This window comes from Triturus cristatus, chromosome 10, assembly GCF_964204655.1.
Source record: "Triturus cristatus chromosome 10, aTriCri1.1, whole genome shotgun sequence".
Lineage (NCBI taxonomy): Eukaryota > Metazoa > Chordata > Amphibia > Caudata > Salamandridae > Triturus > Triturus cristatus.
Genome location: NC_140593.1, coordinates 1,163,856,162 through 1,163,878,322, shown reverse-complemented (window position 1 = coordinate 1,163,878,322; position 22,161 = coordinate 1,163,856,162). Strand labels below are relative to the sequence as shown.

Here is a 22,161-nt window from a genome sequence, read left to right as displayed (position 1 = left end):
TCTCTGGTAAACCTCAGTGTCAGGTGAGCTATAGGGGTGTACATAAATAAAAGAGGGTCTAGTGCCAGCAGAACTTCGGTCCGACTGCCATATTTGGATGCAGGCGATCCGACCCCATAGGTCAGAGGGAAAGACTGCTACCTCACAGTATCCATGATCCCGTTGGAGCAGCAGTAGAAATCCTATCCCTTCAATGGAGATGTTGCCAGAGCTGTCAGCACCGTAGGGATTAGAATGTCCCTTTCCGAATGCCTTTTCCTAGTTGTCCCACTACCATGAAAAGGCAGATGGAAACAGACTTTGGTGCCCCAAGCAGGGCCCTCGTCCCAGGTGGTCCTGGGGCAAATATAGTACCCACCCCCACACATTCATGCCTACCTATAGTGCCAGCTGTCAATACTCAAGCAGGATGCTCCATCCGGGGCTACTAATGGGATAATTTAAACTTCTTCCCATATCACATAATGGCCACACCAAACACTAGACCATCACCAATATGGGGTGCCATCTTGGAAAAAGGGCACAACAAATTCGTCCACTCGTACTACAAGACAGCAACCATTAAGCGGCGCCTTATTGACAGTGTGCAGAAAGCAAGATGGCCACCCTCAAGTAAAAAAGGCAAGTGGGAGAAGTAGAACCCACTCAAAAAATAACCAGAAGAACTACAAAAAGGGGGACAGGGGGCTGTTGAGTGGGAGAAGGGCAAAAAACTAGAAAAACATCTTTTAATTGGCAAAATAAACTTTGGGAAAATATCTTTAAATATTTATAAACAGCACAGACAAAGCAGGAAAGAGAATGCAATTTGTCCCATTTGACAGATAAGGTAACCCTATTCTAAGGGATAACTTTAAAGTCAATACCCTTAACATAAACAGTATTTTGTATAGCATTCTAAATAGGTCACCACCAAAGTAAAATACCTTTATGACCCTGATAGCAAAGTGTTACTCACTTCACAAAGTAACGGAATACCCATTAGTAATGAGTCTTATATCAGTCCAATATCTCATTTGGACCCTGTTTGTTAGTATGTTTAGAGAAAATCCATTGTGCCTCCTTCATCTATAGTGACTCCTTTGCTCCTGCACCTCTCTGGTCCAAATGCTTCAGAACTGTGCATAGGATCATAGCCAGCTTCCTTAAATTGTTGCAACTATTTTGTTGCCAAAACCCCCCTTTAATGGTGCTGATGTGTTCCTGCCTTCTGGTCTTCACCTTGCGAGTAATCAAACCAATGCACTTAAGCTCACACTGGCACATGAGCCTGTAGATCAAAAACATGGTGTTACAATTACTCATCATATTCTGATATCAGGTACGGCCATTACTTACTTTAACATATTGAGCAGGAAAGGTGAGTTTGCACATATTATATCCCCCACATGGGAAATGTCCATTAGGTAATGAAGCTGTGTTAGCTGCACAAAACTATCTTGCCTGCACTACAGGGACCCTCCACTATGACGCATGGAGGCCTGCATTGGTGTTAGGCAGCCCAGAGTGCCAGCGCAAGGAGAGAGCAGAGATGTTCCATATCTTTGTAAATAATGAGCATTTCAACCCTCTCTCTTTCAAGCAACACAACACAGCAAGATACCTTGCTGTGTTGGGTGAAAGAATGATAAATTCACCTGAATTGTGTAGCACCATAATAAAGCAGAACCAATGAGAGCAAAATCTGAAAATAGCAGCATGCAAGTATCTATGTATAAAGTAAGGCACATTGCATACTTACTAATCTCACCCTAAAACAAACCTGTCTAAATGATCACGTCACATTCTTTTGGGAAATTAACCTTCTCAAAGCCTGTTTCACTTCATTGTTCCTGAGACTATAGATAAAAGGGTTAAGCGTTGGTGGTAGGACATTATACATGAGTGTCACAAACCTATCTTTTCCCAGGGAATAACTTGAGGAGGGTTGAAAATACACAAACACAAGAGTACCATAGAACAAGACCACCACTGTGAGGTGTGAGGAACAGGTGGAGAAAGCCCTTTGCCGCCCTTCGGTGGAGCGTATCTTAAGAATGGCAATTACAATGCACACGTACGAGAACAGTACAATGGAAAAGGGGATCATCACATTAAGGGAACCCTCAGTGAAGATCACAAGTTCATTGGTGGACGTCGGAACGCAGGACAACTTGAACAGTGGACCAATGTCACAGAAGTAATGAAGAATTTGGTTGGGTCCACAGAAGAAGAGACTAGCCATCAAGAGTGTGTGCAACAGTGAAGACAACGAGCTCACTACAAAAGTGGAGGTCACCATCCAAAGACAGATGTGAGTCCTCATAATGACTGGATAGCGAAGAGGAAAACAGATGGCAACATACCGATCATAAGCCATAACCGCCAAAAGCACACACTCAGCAGCTGCAAAAAATACAAAGAAGTATAGCTGGGCAATGCAGCCCTCGTAGGAAATAGCCTTCTTGTTGGTGTAGATGTTGATGAGCATCTTGGGGAGAGTATCTGAGATGAGGCCAATGTCCACAATGTTCAAAACGCTGATGAAGAGATACATGGGTTTATGGAGCTGAGGAGTCAAGGCAATCACCATAATTATAAGCCCATTTCCCAGCAGTGCAAGAAGGTATACTGTCAAAAAAGATATAAATAGTATGGACTGCTGCTCTTGCATGACAGACAGTCCCAGCAAAATAAATTCTGTCACTGATGTTTGATTTTTCCCATACATCCTTGAAACTTTGAGACCTGAAAGGAAATGTTTTTAGAACTTAGAAGGGTTTTGTTGCATCAAAGAAGCCCAAAGCACATGGGGAATTGGAAATTGTACTTGGTGCAAAAAACACAAAATCATGCATACAGTGTAGAATGCTTCTTGGGCCTCATGAAATGGTGGTAAGAGGCAGCTTTTTAAACAACTATATAATATAATGCAGACAAATTACAGCATGTAATGTGACAAAAGGACAGAAATATAGTCAATTTATTTTGTAATGGCATGATATGCAGTGCCTAATTTGTGCCAGTTTTGTTAGGACAAAGCACAGACACTTATTTCTAAACAACGACACTTATTTGTGTTAGTCCACACCTGGTATGTGTATGTATGTATGTATGGTTGTGTATATGTTTGGATGTATGGAAGTATATATGTATTTATGTGGTATTTGTATAGAGCAAACCTAGTCCAAAGGCAGCAGAGTGCTCTACAGAGTCAAAGGCAAGCGCACAGTCAACAAGAGATAAGAAAGGTAGCTTACTCATTCTTTGTTAGGGCAAGGTGATGTAGCATTCTTTAAGGAGGTACAACGTCATCTTTTTCTAAAATTGGAACAACCTTGAGGCATTCAAGGCAGAGACAGGGATGTTATTCCACATCCTGTGTGCATAGCTGTAAAAGGCCTTTTGTGATGCTGTTGTGTTTTTATTTTTAATTTTTTTGAATCAGCAGCATGTTCTACAATTCTACATACTTTATAAGCATAATGAAACCAGAGCATGGAGGCCAAACTTACAGTTCTATGAGTGTGATAGTTATTGCTTATAGTCATTGCTTAGTTTGGAAAATAAAGTATGCTAGTGTCCGAAGGTCTGCTCAGAAGCCCGTGTGCAATTAAATGTCGGAGTACAGAATACCAAGACTGGTAGTCTTAGATGCACCTCCTGCCTCTTTAATTCACTACCAGGCGTCCCTTTATCGCACTCTGGCCGGTCAGTGCTTTCTACCTGTCTGCCAGTTTTGCTGTCTTTCTTTTCCTCTATCTTTCTGATCTGTGTGGTTTTCCCTCTCTGGCGTTCGGTAAATGTGATGCAAAATGAGTGCGGGTGTTTCCCTCCTGCAACCACCGGCTCAAATTAAGCACTGGTAAAACTGGCATTTTTCAGACCTGTCAAGACAAATGTGTGGAGTAAACTTCAGTGGTCTCCACTGAAATATCCTGAGCTCTGGCACTTATTAGTTTACAAATTAAGCATTGAAGTGTCATAAACAATATACACTTTCTGCTCTGAGTCAGAGTCAAACTCAGTGAGTTATTCAATAGAGACTGTTTCTAAATTAAATTAAACGCTTTAAACGTTTTAAAGTAGGGCTGAGGAAATGGGTTTATTTTCCTGCTTTCTCGACATACTCATGTAGTATACACATCTATGCATTTTTCAAGCATGTTTTGCATACGATTGCATTTCATGCTTCGAAACGAATACTCTACAGTCGTATTGTGTTGGTTACTCAAGAGTATTTTCTATGTGAGTGCATCCCCTGCTTAGCTTTTCTTGACGTAACTCAAAACAAATTCTTGGAAACTTACTACAAACTACAGTCTCTGAGAGAATTACACATACTTGATAGGTAAATATGACAGACTTTGCATTCCCACACACCCAGAGTACTGAAGGACCTTTCAGATGTGGTCTGCAGTGCATATGTCTGCAGAAGGTTGAATTGATGCTTGGTGTATGAGGTGTAGAGCATGTTTTCTGTTCCAAAGAGAGCAAAGCCGTATGACCTTAATAGAATCTGATGCAAGCAAGCACCATCTTGTTACATGGAATGTGTGCTCACATAGGACACAATTTAGACACAACACCATAGATACTGAAGGGAAGGACACCAGGAAGAGGAGGCAGGACACATTTTGGAGTCAGGGTACACTTTGAGAACACTGGGATGGCAGAGATGTCCACACAGTCAGATCATTTTCATACCTGGAGGGAATTTTCATAAACTGGAAATACTGCATCTATAGGCTCTTCATGTCAAGACCAGGGAGTCACATTAGAGAGGTTCAAGACCATGGCTTCCATTTCCATGTTGCGTAATTGTAGATAGTGTACAAGTGCACGCTAGGTAGCTGCAAATGAATATCTCATTGCACGTTCCATTTATTTACAGTCTTTACTTCTTCCTTCCACCATGCCCCCACCTTGTCTGCAAGTGATCTGTTCCCTTTCCCACTGGAAGGCACGATGGCCCCATCGTTTGATGGAGAAAAACTCCACCAACATCTAAGATGAAGCTTCATATTCTTTCCTCGTAACCCAGTCCTTGATCTTCCCACGCCCCATCCTTTGCATGGGGGTTACTATTGCAGATTTCTCTGCACACATGACAGAGAAATCCATGCTTGGAAAATTATGTATGCATTACAGGTGTAAATGAAGACATTTTTGGCAGTAAGCATGTTGATGGCTGAAATTGCTTTGTGAGTGTGGCAGTTGTGTATGTGTGTGTGCGTGTATGTGTACATATGTGTATCTTTGTGTCTGTAAGTGTGTGTGTGCGTGCATGTTCATGTGTGTATGTGTGTGTTTGTGTTTGGGGGCCTGTGTATATGTTATGCACATAAAGCCATGAGTGATGTTATGAGCAGTGAATGGAGATTACTGTTGTATAGGTAACCATAGATGGTTCATGTTGGTATTTTTTGTTTTTGGATGCCAACCATAAGGCTCATCCAAATAACTCCCTTTTAGTAATTATTCTCTATTAATGTTGCCAATATGTGTAGCATATGTAAAATACAATCTGTGAGTGTTTTGCAGTTTGTGATGATGGGCTTTGTTCACTGCCTTCAACTTCCACAGGGCCTTCATAAACATCCTGTGCCCGATATACATCCACCAATACTCACTGAGTCCCACCTCTAGGCATTACTGGTCAGCAGTTGTCTTTTTACTGGTAACCATGCACTAGACTCTCTGAGGGTAGTAAAGCAGAGTGGGGTGGTGGGGCTAGTAACCCCAGCTCACTGATACGCAATAACAGCACTCAATACATTACTTACCAGTCAATGTTTTTTCTTTTGAAACACACACACACTACTCATCACACACACACACACACACACACACACACACACACACACACACCCACGCACACACACACACACATACACACATTGCTAAATGCTATGCATTAAATGACACATCTACATACATGTAGAAGGATATACCTTACATCCTCATATCACATTACACCCCTAATGGGTCCTTAACCACATAATCACAATACCCTGTCCACCTTTACTAGATTCACCATCACAATATAAGCAGATACCATTATCCATATGGCAGACTTAGTGGTTTTGTCAGGGTGTCATCACATCAGTAAAAGTAGCCACATGTTACAATTCATGAATGTAACACCACTGAAGTCAATGCAGGCAGGACATATCTGCAGAATATGTTATGATTCACCATAGAACTTAATGGAAGTAGTATTGACAGTAAAGACTTGTATTGTCAACCTCTTCAATAAAGCATTACATGTCAGAAGGTAATTCTTTAACATGTACTAGACGGCTATTGCAGTCATATGACTAGCCCAAAAAGATCTGGACACTACAAAGCCCCTATACTAAAGTAGAGACTCCAGGAGCACTCTGGAAAGCAGACCAAACCTTTCCATGGGCCAAGGAGTCAGTCAACTCCCTGCAAGAGTTAGGGTGAGTTCTTTTCAAAAGCCTTTCTGGGGGAGCTGCTGCATTCCATGTGACTCCACACAACACATTTAAAAGTCGGTGGTACCCCTGCCCAGTCTCGGGACACTGCAAAGAAAGTACGGCAGTTAGCACGATCTGCCCATTTACCATGAATTTACTGTTAGTGAGACCGAGGTAGTGAGATTCACTCAAAGTAATCGGGCAAACACTAGGTAGTCGAAAGCAAAAATTCTAGGGGGGAGTATCTTGGAGGAACCCGCTTTGCAAAATCATCTCTCAGGGCAGGGCAGTGTTCGGATACTGGAAAAAGCCATGTGCCATCAGTGTAATCAAATTATAGCTTAAGACCTGCTTTGTAGATATTGCCTACTGTCATGCCTTAGACGCTGTATGGCATGACCTACCACCATGCCACGCACTTACTGGGAAGGAATCATGGCTTTAAAAATGACCTGTATGCAGTATTCATTATTACTGTTATAATTATGATTCTAATTGTTATTAATACTTGTAGAGTGTGCTTTCACCAAAGGTTTCTTAGTGCTTATGATACTGGAGCGAGTGAGAGCCTAACTAGATAACATATGATGTAATGTCCAAATCCTGTTGAAATCACCAGCTTTTCAGCTTTTCAGAATGATGGTGCCAGTATTGTTCGAACATTTTAACACCATACAGCAAACCTAGATGTGCCTTCACTCCTGTATTGGAAGCCAGTGCAATTCTCTTAGCAAAAGGTGTGGAATGAGTGCACTGTGGGAGGAGATAGATCAGTCGTGCTCCTTCATTCTGAATGATCTGAAGTGTGTGCAAGGCAGAGCGATATCAATCCGCATAGACAGAATCAGCATAATCAAGTCTTGAGTTATTAACTGAAGTTACAATTACTTTCCCTGCCTCGAAGGATGGCAAGAGTGCAATGTTCCTCATAGTTTTGAAAAGAAAGGAGTATTTAGATACTAGAGCCCCTACCTGGGAATTGCACGTGAGGTCACCATCTTTCACTACCCAAAGACTCTGGGCAAAAGTTACTGGAGTTGGTGCTGGCCAAGGTCATTATGCCAGTAGCTCTTGCTCCAAATACTGGCCCTATTTTTCAGCAAGTCTATTTCAGTCTTTTCTGTATTTAACTTCAGCTGATTGCTATCCATTGGATAGCAGGGAATCTCGCAGGGCTTTAGAATTTTTTTTAAATAATGCCAGAGTGATATCCATATGAAATAGAAGTTAGGAATCATCTGCATAATTGTACATGCTGCAGCCAGAGATTGTCAATGCCTCAGTAACTGATGTGATGTACAGATTAAACAGATGAGGAGATAATGAGGAGCCTTGAGGAACTCAGCATATAAGACCAGTCAAATTTCCTAGCTTCACTGACTGCCAGCGAATTTCTGAAAATGGCTTTATCCACTCAACGGATTTCACCTGCACCCCTGCTTCAGATACATGGTCAATCACAATCTTATTGTTGAACATGTTGAAGGCTGAGGAGAGGTCTTAAAGAAATTGGTCTACATTTCTTCCATGATCATCTTGCATCTTAATTCATCCATAAGTGCTGCTATCGAGACCCTTGACCTTGCCTGGTAGGTCGCTCCCCCCGCTGCAGCTTCGCCTGCACCCCCGCTGACGACTACTGCAGCTGCTGATGTCGAGGCCCTCCACCACCCGCAGGCTTCCACCTGCGCCTCATCCCTGGTGGCCAGTGGTGGCCTTAGGTTCATATCCGCTCTGTTGTGCCTGTAACTCTGTCTGCCTGCTCATCTTCTCTGCCCCCCCTGCCCCATGCTTGCCGCTTTGCTTCTGTGCCCCCTTTTTGATTCTGTACCCCTTTGCTGACTTCTGTGCCCCCTCTTTGATTCTGTGCCCCTCTTGCTTACTTCTGTGCCCCCTTTTTTTGATTCTGTGCCCCATTGCTGACTTCTGTGACCCTTTTTTTGATTCTGTGCCCCTTTGCTGACTTCTGTGCCCCCTCTTTGATTCTGTGCCCCTTTGCCTGTCTCCTTCCCGCGGCCGCTCAGCTTCCCCGCTCCCGCTGCTGCTTCCCCTGCGGCCCGCCTCCTCCGCACCCATTTGCTGCCCCTGACACATGCCTCCCACCTCCCAGCTGCTCTTCACTCCCCACCTCCCCATATATGGCGGCTGCTGCACGACCGCGCCGCTGGCACGCCGAAGGCACGCCTAAGGAAAGCCCGTCAGCGCCAGAACTCCTGCCGTCCGCAACAGCCAGGAAGACTGCCTCCGCTACGACGCCAACACCCTCTTCACTCGCAACCTAGGATGAACCCACGCCTGCTGCAAAGCCGCCCCGAAGCGCACCCACGGTCCCTTCGCCTGCCGGAACTGCAGTTTCTCCTGCCTCGAAGGCGCAGAGACACCCGCAACGACGGAACCCAACCAGCTCAGATGCATCCTGATCAACATCCGCTCTGCACGCAAACACGCCGTCGAGCTCTGGGACCTACTCGAAACCGCATCCACGGACGTCGCCTTCCTGACCGAGACCTGGATGAACGAAGCCTCCTCTCAAGACATTGCCATAGCCATCCCAGATGGGTAAAAGATCACCCGCAGAGACCGCACCAACGGAGCCGGAGGAGGAATCGCCATCATCCACAAAAACACCATCAGGGTTTCAACAAACACCAACGACACTCTCAGCACCGCCGAACACATGCACTTCCAGATCCACACAGACCCCAAGACCACCCTAAGAGGCACCCTCGTCTACAGACCACCAGGACCCCGGCCACAATTATCGGACTCCATCGCCGACCTCATCAGCACGCACACGCTGACCTCCACCGACTACATCCTCCTCGGAGACCTGAACTATCATCTGGAGAACAACAACGACAACAACTCCTCCACCCTGATCGACAACCTCGCCAACCTCGGACTAAAACAGCTCGTCACGACAACGACCCACATCCCCGGTCACACGTTTGATGCCATCTTCTCCTCAAGCCCCCAAGTCGCCTTCAGCCACGCCTCCGAACTCACCTGGACAGACCACCACTGCATCCACTTCTCCTTCCGAAAACCCCTCACACATCACCGCACCCTACAGATCCCCCACCGCTGCTGGGGCAAAGTCACTGAAGAACAACTACAGACAAGCCTTGCACTCAACCCACCGACCCCGACGATGGTGCACTCACCCTCAGACGCTGGATGGATGACTGCGCCAACACCTTAGCCCCGCTGAAAAGCCCACCAACAGAGACACCCGCAAAAGAGCCAGCTGGTTCACCCCGGAACTCCTCGCTTCAAAGCGCACCTGCCGGAAATTGGAGAACATATGGCACAGCGACAAGACGCCGGACAGCCACGCTGCCCACAAAGACACCATCCGCAACCACCACCACCTCATCAGGACCGCCAAAAGGACCTCCTTCACAGACCACCTTGACAACAACGCACACAACAGGAAGGAGCTCTTCAACATTGTGAAGAAACTCTCCAACCCCAGCTCCAGCGCCAACGACATCCCGCCATCGCAAGCCCTGTGCGACTCCCTCGCCACCTTCTTCCACCAAAAAATCACTGACATCCATGACAGTTTCAACCCCGGACGACCCCTACAGGCCTCGACACGCCAGACCCACCGCACGCCACCCACGACTACTCCCTGACAACCTGGGCCAATGTAAACATCGAGGACACAATCAAGACCATGGGCACAATCCACTTCGGATCCCCGTCCGACCCTCTCCCACACCACATCTTCAACAAAGCCGGCACTTCCATCGCACCCCACCTGCGCAACATCCTCAACCTCTCCTCCGAGACCTCTACCTTCCCTGAGAGCTGGAAACACGCAGAGATCAACGCCCTACTGAAGAAACCCAAGGAGGATCCGAGCGACCTCAAGAACTTCCGGCCCATCTCCCTGCTTCTGTTCCCAGCAAAGGTCATCAAGAAGATAGTGAACATCCAGCTCACCCGTCACCTCAAAGACAACAGCACCCTGGACCCCTCCCAATCAGGATTCCGCAGCAACCACAGCACCAAGACCGCCCTCATTGCAGCCACAGACGACATCAGGATCCTGCTAGACAACGGCGAGACTGTGGCCCTCATCCTCCTGTATCTCTCTGCCACCTTCGACACCGTCTGCCACCGCACACTACGCACGCGCCTCCATGATGCAGGGATCTGAGACAAGGCCTTGGACTGGACCACCTCCTTCCTCACCGGCAGAACTCAGAGAGTTCGCCTCCCCCATTCCGGTCCGAAGCCTCTGAGATCATCTGCGGCGTCCCACAGGGATCCTCCCTCAGCCCGACGCTGTTCAACGTCTACATGCCACCACTAGCACGCATCGCCCGACAGCACGACCTCAACATAATCTCCTACGCCAACGACACACAGCTGATCTTCTCCCTCACCAAGGACCCTCTCACCGCCAAATCCAACCTCCACCAGGAAATGAAGGCTGTCGCCGACTGGATGAAAGAAAGCCGACTTAAGATGAACTCAGACAAGACGGAGATCCTCATCCTCGGGCCCAACCTCTAAGCATGGGACAACTCCTGGTGGCCCACATCAATGGGGACACCCCCGGCCCCTACCAACCACACACGCAACCTGGCAGTCATCCTCGACTCAAAACTCACCATGACCAAACAAGTCAACGCAGTCTCCTCCACCTGCTTCAACACCCTCCGCATGCTCCGCAAGATCTACAGATGGAACCCAACAAACACAAGAAAAACAGTCACCCAGGCCCTAGTCAGCAGCAGACTCGACTACGGAAACGCCCTCTACGCCAGAGCCTCGTCCAAGCTCATCAACAGACTGCAAAGAATCCAGAACGCCTCTGCACGCCTAATCCTCGACCTCCCGCGCCGCGACCACATCACCCCCCACCTGAGGAACCTGCACTGGCTCCCCGTCGACAGAAGAATCTCCTTCAAGCTCCTGGTCCATGCACACAAGGCACTCCACAAAACCGGCCAGCCTATCTCAACAGTCGACTCTCCTTCTACGTACCCAACAGGAAACTCTGCTCCACTGACCACGCCCTGGCCATGGTCCCGCGCATCCGTGGAACCACGCCGGAGGCAGGTCCTTCTCCCACTGCACCGCCAAGACCTGGAAGACCCTCCCCCTCAACCTACGACAAACCGAAGACCTGCTGACCTTCAGGAGACGACTCAAGACCTGGCTCTTCGACCAGTAGTAGCAGCACCCCTCCCCCGCCCCCCCCCTCAGCGCCTTGAAACCCTCACGGGTAAGTAGTGCGCTTTACAAATGATCTGATTGATTGATTGATCTGATTGATTGATTGATCGCAGCCTTTGTGCTGTGAAAAGGTCTCAATCCTGCTTGCACTGGTTGAAGGAAGGAAGTTATCTGTAAGTGCCTGCTCAATTCTTGGATGGAATCTGCTTCCAAAAATGTAGCTAGAAAAAGCAGGAGTAAAGCATAACAGTAGTCTTGCAAAACCATTGGTTTATCTCCTTGTTTCTTCAGTATGGAGTTAACTACATGGTTTTGTGGATATGCCATTAAGTTTTGAAAACTTTGATTAATTTAGACATGCCGCGTAGACTGCTTCATTTCTGTGGAATCACCATGTCATGTCCTATGGCTTTGACTTCTGAGTACTCTGCAAGTGACATGGACTCTGACAATTATCTATATGCAGGGCCTCATTTACTACAAAATGATTCAGCGCAGAGCAGCAAGCCATTTTTCTGTGCTGAGCCTCGCCATTTTGAAGGCACAGGGGTGCGTTGTATTAGCAACAAAACAGAACATCCATTTGCTTTCCCCTGCACTGAAGTACAATTGGCTGCCATCCTCCAGCACAGGCACCCTTCTTTATGGCTGGCATTCAAAATATTTTATGAGAGCAGGTAGTTTTCCCACGGACCACTGCCTACTCTTAAAAAATGAAACAGTAACAATTCATTTTTCTTTTTTAAATGCATCCCATTTTCCTTCAATGAAAACAGGCTGCACTTGTAAAAAAAACTGCTTTATTGAAAAAGCAGTCACAGACAAGTGGTCTGCCGACACCAGCATGCCACCATCCCTGGGAGTGCTAGCCTTTAATAAATGGGGTTGCACATTGAACCTGCCTCATGAATAGTAACGAGGCAGGCAATTTGCGACTCCATTAGGAATTGTAAACAGTGTCTGAGACAATGTTGTAAATTCAAATGTGAGAGTCGCAAATTGCGAGTCACAAAACAACGTAATTTGTGACTCGCAAATTCGAAGTATTGTACATCTGGTCCATGGTCATTTTGGCCCATATTTATTATTTGTTAAAACATACTTTTATTAAGAGTTAAATATTGGTACAACAGTCAGAGCACGACTGGGACATTATATAGCCATGGAAACCAATTAGTGAATTACATGGCTAAAAAAGTGACCCATATTTGGAAACTGGGGCAGTTCTGAACTCGTAAAGACATGCTGTATAGGTGTTTTGTGAGGAATGGAAGGCTGCATTAATATTGGGGAAATCAATAGTACAAACCAACCCACCAGACCATAAGCAGGCCAACAAACACCCAAACAACTGACACACAAGCATTGGCATGTCAGAGACAGGGACATCTTAAGGATTTTGGGGGCCCTAGGCCACACATATTTTGTAGGGCCTTGTTCAGAACAACTTTGAATTTATGACCCAATTTCAGCTTATTTGTGTCCTCTTTGGTCAGGTCCAAATTCTAAATGTGCTTACATCTAATATTGAGGAATAGGGAAATGTTTTCACTTTTTAACACAACAGCAGCTTACTAATATTACTGCAAATAACTTCTGGGACATCCTCCAATTGCTCACATCTGAGGCCCTGTTTTGATCCAAAAAATGCTTTGTTTATGGATGTTATATGAAAAATAAAGATCAAATTATTCAGCAAAATGTCTGTAAAAGACTCTCACTCATCAACTTCCTTAAAAATAAATTAAAGGAAAACAATATTTAAAACCATCTGTTTTAGGATTATTAAAAGTAATCATGACAAGACACTGCAGAACAGAGCTAACTCTATCAGGCTCCCTCCCATGAAAGGCTGGGCCCTTGGCCAGAGCCCACTTTCCCCCGTGCCTTGAAACGTCTCTGGTCAGACCAACCCATCGGAAACTAGCTGATTGCGAACAGTTAATAATGATCACATCATGCCATTTGCAATAATCAATTGGTTTCCCCAGGACACACTAATGTCAACACACATTACATAATTAATAATTATTGTCTATCTTTATTTATTTATTTGAAGAGTTTTATATAGCGCTGGCTAGACCTGGAGGTATCAGAGCGCTTTACATGAGGATCAACGAGTTACATGTTACACATTTCATCCGTTACAAGAGCATAAAAAAACATAGTAAAAAACAATGTCATGTAATTCGTCGGAGGGAGGGGGAGGAAGGAGACACACCGGGGAAACAGGGAGAACTGTGCCAAATGTCCGGCTGGGTAGGGGGCGGTCGAAGGGGTGATCCAGGTCCGATCTCCTCTATAGCTGCATGGCAGATCCACGGGGCATCGGCCATATTGCTCGGTCTCCGTGGTCAAGATAATGATCCAGGTTACTCTGAAAATGTTAAATTCAAACTCGGGAGTTGGAGAGATGAGAACTGCTGTCGGGTATAACCCCAGGTGTGAGCAGGAGTCCAATAATGGGGGTAGCTTCCAGGGGATTTCAGCCTAAAAGTCAATCCCCTGCCAGGGGTCCTAGGCCGGAGCTCATCATCTGTCAGCCATCTTTGAAGACATCCTTAATAAGATACAGCGCGGGAGAAGCTGGTAACTGGCTGACAGTATTGGCAGATTGCACTCCGGCTTGGTGTCATAGGAAGGGTTGAAATGAGCTCAGCGTTCCAGCGACCACAGCAGGCTATATTACTGAGGGATATGCCGATAGCTACATCATGGGTGCCATGTTAGGGCCAGTCCCCGCTCTGGGGAAGATCGTCATATAGGTGGAATTAGAATAGAAAATTGAATCAATTTACTAATCTTTACAGTGTAGCTCAGCAAAGGAAGGGTAGAGCGCATTCCGTACACTTCGGCCGCCATTTTAGGGTCAAGCTACTTTAGTAAACAATTGCCGCAAGGCTAAAGAAAACACTGATCATGGCTACAAAAGTTATCTTGCCTTGTCAGAAAATAAGGCCGGTAAAAACCTTACAGAACCGGCGCAAAGGAGGGCAATCTGATTGTTTATTCTGTACCTTTTGAGCGTATTAATTGAAGTCTCTCATCATCCACCATTTTGAAACTTCTCGTTTCTTCATCCGACGGGAATGCAGTGGTGATTCTGCTTGAAACAGTGCCTTCCATAAAGCTACGATAATACCATTGTGGCAGTGCTCCACACATCGGCGTTGTGGAGGAATCCGACCCCAGAGTGAGTGTTTGAAAAGTTTCAGCACTCCGTCCATCATCTCCTTGTGTTTGCTTTGTTTGCTCTAAGTTGGCAGGGTATGCCCATGCGTGGGTACCTTGCTCACTGGTGTTATTAAAAACAAGTCACTACAACAACCAAGTGGAAGAACATCTATTGGACCAACACACATATATGAAACTACCCACGAATCCCACAGATCAATTTTCAGAGGTTTTAAAATTGATCGTACAAAAAGTCTTTGAACAAGGGGTAATCAATGAAAAAACCAAAGGATATCCAGTATCAACCAATCCCAAAAGTCCAGTAATATATATGGTACCAAAAATGTATAAAGATCCAGTCAACCCACCCCCTCGCCCTATAGTTTCCACCAGAGGAAGCCTTTATGAGCCGGTAGGAAAATTCCTGGACCGTTACCTACGACCGACAGTGACAAAAATGAGATCTTTCATAAAAGAGACAACCGACTTTTTGAATAGGATTAACCAAGTAACCATAACTGAGAACGAGAATATACTTATGTGGTCAGTTGACATGAAGTTCCTATACACCTCTATACCACACCAACTGGGAATTGATGCAATAGAACAAACTTTGCTATGCACAGATTATGATGAAGAGCTAAAAATATTCCTAATGGAGCTGCTACATTTTACACTTATGCATAGCTACTTCAAATGGAAAAAAGACTGGTTTTTACAGAAGACAGGAACTTCTATGGGCAATTGTGCAGCCTCTTCATTTGCAAACATTTTATGAATCAGTTTGAGGAGGAGCAAATATTGTCAAGACCCACATGGAAAAAACACACTAAAATGTTTCTGAGGTTTATAGAAGATATTTTTATCCTTTGGAATGGCGCAGCCATGGAACTTGAAAATGAACTAAACAAACTTAACGAAATTGATGGCAGAATACAGTCTACCCACGAGGTGCAAACACATTCTATAACATATTTAGATGTGAGAATTACTAAAAAAGATACAGGGTTTGCCACAGATCTGTTCAGGAAGGAAACTGACAGAAAGAACACCTTACAGTATGGAAGTTTCCATCAACTCGCATTAAAACAGCATTTGCCTTTTACACAACTACTGAGAGTCAAGAGGATCGTGTCGGATCCCACGATAAGAACAGAACGCACAGAACAGATGATACAACGATTCAAACAGAGAGCATATCCAGAGGAAATATTACAACAAGCCATAAATCGTAGCCAACAAATTACAAGGAAAGAGTCATTAACGTGGAAAGACAGTCCAACACAAGATTGTATAATTGTAGTGTCTAAATAGTCCACACTAAGTCATAAATACAAAAAGGATATTAAGAAACATTGGTCTGTACTGAGACTTGAGCCTGATTTCAACTACATATTTGATCAAGAACCCATCTTTGCTTATACACGAGGGAAGAACGGAGGAGAAATAATAAAACAAGCTAGAAATGAGCTAATCCCGAAAATATATAAAGGAACGGTCCCGTGCTGGAACTGCAACAATTGCAACAATGTTATCCCAGGATCTAATATACCACACCCAATGAAAGGTTACAACATCAAATTAAAAGTGAACGCCAAGTGTGACTCAGCCAACGCCTTTTATCTACTGAAATACCCATGTGGGATGGCATATGTTGGACAAACAGAAAGGAAACTAAAATCTCGTGTACACAAACATAAAAGCAACATAAGAACGAAGCAAATGAAATCACAAATAGCACACCACTTCATAGACGCAAAGCATAACATCTGGCAACTAACATTTTGTGTCTTGGAGACAGTTGAAAAATATGAAGGCAGAGATAATCATACTCACCTGCTGCAACGTGAAAACTATTGGATCCGTCTTTTAAACTCACTCAAACCCAATGGGTTAAATGATTGGTTGGAGTTCCAATGCTATTTGTAAATCCGCAGCCCCCAAGCAAACTTTGACTGAACCAGCAGTCTCTGATATAAATATTCCTTGATTTATTCTTTGATTTACTTACCTATATAGGTGTTGATGTAATGTCTTAGTTATGCTTCTTTAATAACATTACCTACACAATGCATATTCCACCAATACATTAACACTTTTCTTTTTTTCAAATAATTGCATAAAGAAGTGATGCATAATGCACCAGATATGGAGCCCACTGGCTTGTGGCTGCCGCTAATGTTTATAGTTTTTCACCTTCTATTGTGTTTTAATTGTGCACAATATTTCAAAAACACGGATACTAATCATTACACATGCATTGTCAATAGTCTTTCTTTCATGCTAATTACTCACGGGGTGGAGCAGGGAGAAGTCCGTCACCTATTTTTGGTAAATAGGGACTCACATAGAATGCAACAGCTGAAGAGACGTCATACGCGATGTGAGCCAAAGCTACATTGTCGAACTAGTACGTAAGATAGCAAATTGCTATGTGGCATGAACAATTTTTAACCGTGCACAGTAGGCACTTCACCGTTTTTATTTATTGAATCACAACAAGCACAGAAGCGGCATAGACAACTTTTAACCTAGCACAGTAAGCACTTTACCATTTTATTTATCGAATCACGATGATCACAGAAGCGCTCACAGAATAACATATAGTCAGGCACTTTGGGATAAGCACACAGTAACGCAGTAAACTTTCTTTATTGATAGTACCCGACTAGCCAGACACGTGCACATAGTTTTCTTTAAGATATATGGAGTACGCTAGATCACTAAACAGTTCTGACACAATCGATAACACTATGATTAAGACCATGAAGCACAATGCAATAATTCTTTTTCATTTAGCAAACAACGATTATGAAATGTGGTCCCTTCAGTATATTGAGCGAAGGTTTTCATTATTAATTACAGATTGTCCCCAGATGAAGGCCAGAATGGACAAAATGCACTGGGATTAATGAAATGTATTCTGGGAGATGTAGTGCCTAAACTACACATGAAGTTGACATTGAAATTGAATGTTATTGAACAAAGAATAAACCAATTCCAGTGAAACACTTGGTTTTATTTCTTCTTTTTTCACATTTGAAGAAATGGATTAACCTCATAGAGAGGACTTCACACCAGTGCCCTGGGGACATACCCCACATCCGTGGGGATACAGCCAACTTATATTTGACTCACTCAAGTTCAGGGAGTGATACCCAGGAGGCACGGAACACATTAACTACACTAGGAAAAGAAACATTTGGTTGTGCGCACACTAGAATCGAGTATATATCCCTTGCTCACTTTGCCACTGGATTCAAGCTAGCCTGGCTGATGAGGGTTGTTAGCCCGAAACCGGTCCCAGGATGCTTGTTTTTGGTCCAGGGAAGACATGGCTTGGCAGTTGGGCTGGACTGTTCCCATGAGGCACAGGGTCAAGACTGATTTGCATATAGCTGTGTCTGAACTGGGATGGCAAAGTGAGCTAAAGAATGATGATGGATTCAACCCGGATCTGTGACTTGGGGTGAGTGTCTGAAAATTTTCAGCACTCCGTCCATCATCTTGTGTTTCCAGAGCTCTAGCGGCAGCTCTAGTGGCTCCACCAGGAGGGAAACTGGGCGTCACCACTCTAGGACCATGTGGCTTCTTCATTGCAGAGGAGGGAGGCAGGGCGACACACGCACACTTCGGGGAAAGAACAGTCCTGCAAGTATGTACGATGGCGCAAGAACATCAGTTTCAATCAGCCTGGGGGTGATGGAGTTGCCGATCATCCGAGTTGGAAGGCTCAATGCTGCTGAAGGGCGGAGAGGCAGTCGAGGTGGGGGACGTCGGAGCCCAGGAGGTCATTCAAGCAGGTAAGCTGCTTGGAAATATTTGATCCGGAATCAAGTAGCGTTAGATGTGGGTATGTTTGGGGGCAGATGGTAGGGTAGATAGGCGGATATCTACCGATTTGGAGATCCCCAACCCGGGAGCTCCTGAGAGGAGCTCATACTAGGCGGCCATCTTGCCTTTGTATTTTTTAGGTTTATTCTCGTATGTTCTTATTTAATTCTTTTATTTAGCCTCTCATTGGTATGGGTAGTGTTATTTTTTAACTAGTTTTAATTCTGTTCCGGTTTTCCCAAGTGTACTCGCTGGGAGGATGGAAGGCTGCACAAGCAAACACTCGAAAGGCGGTAAAATGGATGATAACAAATAATAAGGGATCATAATACTGACACGATTGGGAGAGAAAAACTAACAAAGACAAGGAACTAGTTGGGGTAACTGGAAAGGAATTACAACTGGTTAAAAGATAACACTAACCATACCGACAAAACAGCCCTGAGTAAGTCGCGGCCACCTGCCATGGGCGACAAAACATGTGTTGGCTAAAAAGAGGCTAAAAAAAGAACTAAACAAGAACATTTGAGAATAAACCTAACAAATACAAAGAAAGACAAGAATTGTTGATATCTGTTATTTATGTAATACATGTTGACATTAGCGTGGGCTGGGGAAACCAATTTTTTGTACAAACTGGGTGATTTTGGTCGTCCAACTGGGAAGTGGGTGATCTCTCCACCTCAAAGCAACACACATAAATAGGTTGATGACAACTGTCAAGTGTACTTCTGCAGAGCACCACAAAACCTTCTGCAAACCTCACCCGCCCTAGCGTACCATTTGCAATAATCGTTTTTAGATTGAAAACGTTTTGACTACATACTGGATGCTTTAAGGATGGGGCCTACATGCTGACAATCCAGTACACTAGTTTTGGAAAAGATGTATCCGTATGAGATGTAAGTGCTGTAACGGTAGTCAGGACTATACTAAATTGAGGTGGCAGTATGCTGGAGTGCCGGCGCTCTCAATCAATCGATCAGGGTTCCTATAGAGCATGGCTAGTCACAAATTAGGGTCTCAAGGCATGGGGAGTGTTTCTGAAGTTCAGTTGAAGAGCCAGTTCAGTTAAAGAGCCAGGTCTCGAGGTCCTTCCTGAATTGAGGCAGCAAAGGTGATTGCCTGAGAAGTGGAGGAATAGGGTTCCAAGTTTTCACAGCAAGGTAGGAGAAGGATCTTGCTCCTGCCTTGGTCTTGTGGATCCATGGGATCGTGCCCAGGGACTGCTGTGTCTGTGTCAATTTAGTGGGTAAGACAAGCCAAAAAGGGTGAGGGGCTCAGCGGTGTGGTACCAAAATATCAGCTATAAAACATCATTGTGCAACAGTGTCAACTTCAAAATATCAACTTGCACATTATTGTTATGGGAAAAAGATGTCCAGCACAGTAAATCTGTACAGCCCCATGTATGATGACCGTAAATGATGTGGTTGCAAGGTGATATTTTTGTAATGATATTTTGATGTAGATCCAGCCCGGTGGCAGCAGGACATGGAATGAAGGTTCAGAGGTAATGGAAAAGATACGCAAGGCACATTTAGGGATAATCAGAAAAAAGCAGAAATGTGCTACGAAGAATCACAAGGGTCAACACTGTGCAGAAAAGAGATATGAGAGGTGAAGGAAAGGAAGGAAATATGCTTCTGCCTAATTTTTCTCACTTGACAGACACATATAATGAATACATTGTGTTGCCACATTATCCTATAGGCTTGAAATCTCTACTGTAGTACTCCCATGACTGATGCTTTTATCTCTCCTTAGACCTTTGTTCAGTGCCTTCGTGAACAAAAGTGCTTGGTCTATGCGAAAAGAATAAGTATATACAAAATATAAAAATGTTACCCTTAAATACTGAAAAACATTACAAACTGGGCTGATGAAAATAAAAATTATTGTCAGTCCATGTATTGAGTTCACAGCCAATAAATGCATGTCAATTACTCAATGAAATTAAGGGAAAATGTATATTTTGCATGAACAATTAGTGACAAAAAGGTTTCAAAATTGGATTTGCAGAAAGAAAATGCTAATATACGTGTTTTTATTTATTTCCACAAAGTTAGTATAGTACCCTTATGAGCTTTTTTTTGCGTATTTTGATGGACAATGTTTCTGCAAAGTGGGACCACATCTCAAGCTAGCAGAATTATAATTTCACGCACAATTTATATTAATTTGCAAAAGTGACAGTAAATTCAAACATGGTCTTACTGAGATGCATAGATCAATTGGAGCATGATGTTAATGTTCAGGCAGGTCTTTCTAAGGGCACTTTCGCTACATATGTATTCTCCTGTCACCTTGCATTGCAGTTTCTGCTTTGCTCCAGCAACATGATTGAATAAGGTGTCTTAAATACAACCAATTCTAAAATTATAGCTAACCTTATCAAGGTCCTGTCTGCTGCGAATTCCCAAGAAGTGATATCAGTAAACCAGTCAGTGCTGGCATGGCTGACGGCCACCAGAGGGTAGGAATGCAAACCCTGCAAGGAAAAGTGGAAGAACAAGAGGAAAAGACTAAGAGGCATCCAGCCTAAAATCAGCCAAGGGTTCTGAAAGGAACACAAGCTGTAAGCATCATGATAACATCTCACTTCATCTAACTCCCCTTCTCCCATCCTTTGCTCATATGAGGACATGGCGGCTGCAACTGCATGAACTCATGCCAGGAGTGGGGCTGCTTTAAAGGACCAGTCCTTGTCCCAACTCCCCACTTCACAACCTTATTAGGATACCTCAAACTCACAAGGGTCTGCTACTCCCTGATGGATCCCTCTGGGCTGGAAATAAATTGACCCCAGTGGAATTCCATGTTGTCATCTTATGAGTGGAATTAATCCCTCTGAAGAAGTGATGCAGAATCCTGAGTTTATACAACGTGCATATTCGAAAGATGTTATGAAAAGATATGCAAAGCAATTACATTTCCTAGTGCAATTTAAAAATAGGGCATGTAAGTTTCGTCAGCAAGCCCTTATGCGATTGCAAACTCTGTGCTTTAAAATCACTAGCTTTGCAAGTACAAAAGGGTGTTTTTACTAGTTACTAATCCACTTTTGTGAGTCACAAATGCCTGTTCTATTCATAAAATGGGTTTTACAAGTCAATACAAATCAGAATTAGAAAAGACCGTGAAAGGGATCACCACTCTTTATTGTGGGACAGAATATCAAGTATCGACAATGTGATGACCGTCTCCCAGGCTAGGGTGCTATCTGATTCACAAAGATGAAGTTGCCATTTTCGTTTGATAATCAAGGCAGGGCAGCCTCGAGGTCAGTAGACAGTTGTTGGTGAGGCCACTGGCTACTTCCCCAATGTCTTCACCAAAGGGAAACATTTTAGCCCAGATTCTCAAAAAATCACAGAACTCAGCGCAGAAGCCAAAAATGTTGCACTGCGTTGCGTGACAGGGCGGGATAGGAGGGCCACTATCAGCAAATATATAGCACTCTCCTCCGCTCTCCCTAGCACCGACCCAACCTTCAATTTCCATGCGCCAGACACACACCTTAGCGCTAGGGTTCATACCT

General features: G+C 44.3%; 1 protein-coding gene across 1 annotated transcript; it reads right to left on the bottom strand.

Moving 5' to 3' along the window:
- Positions 1-1,774: 1,774 nt before the first annotated feature.
- On the bottom strand, positions 1,775-2,710 carry LOC146796847 (olfactory receptor 1S1-like). The gene has a single exon (XM_085631387.1). The coding sequence runs from the start codon at positions 2,708-2,710 to the stop codon at positions 1,775-1,777; it is 936 nt and encodes a 311-aa protein (XP_085487513.1).
- Positions 2,711-22,161: the final 19,451 nt, after the last annotated feature.

What these genes read in the sequence shown, in the direction of transcription:
- LOC146796847 (XM_085631387.1), bottom strand. Translation starts at nt 2,710, where the DNA reads ATGTATGGGAAAAATCAAACATCAGTGACAGAATTTATTTTGCTGGGA.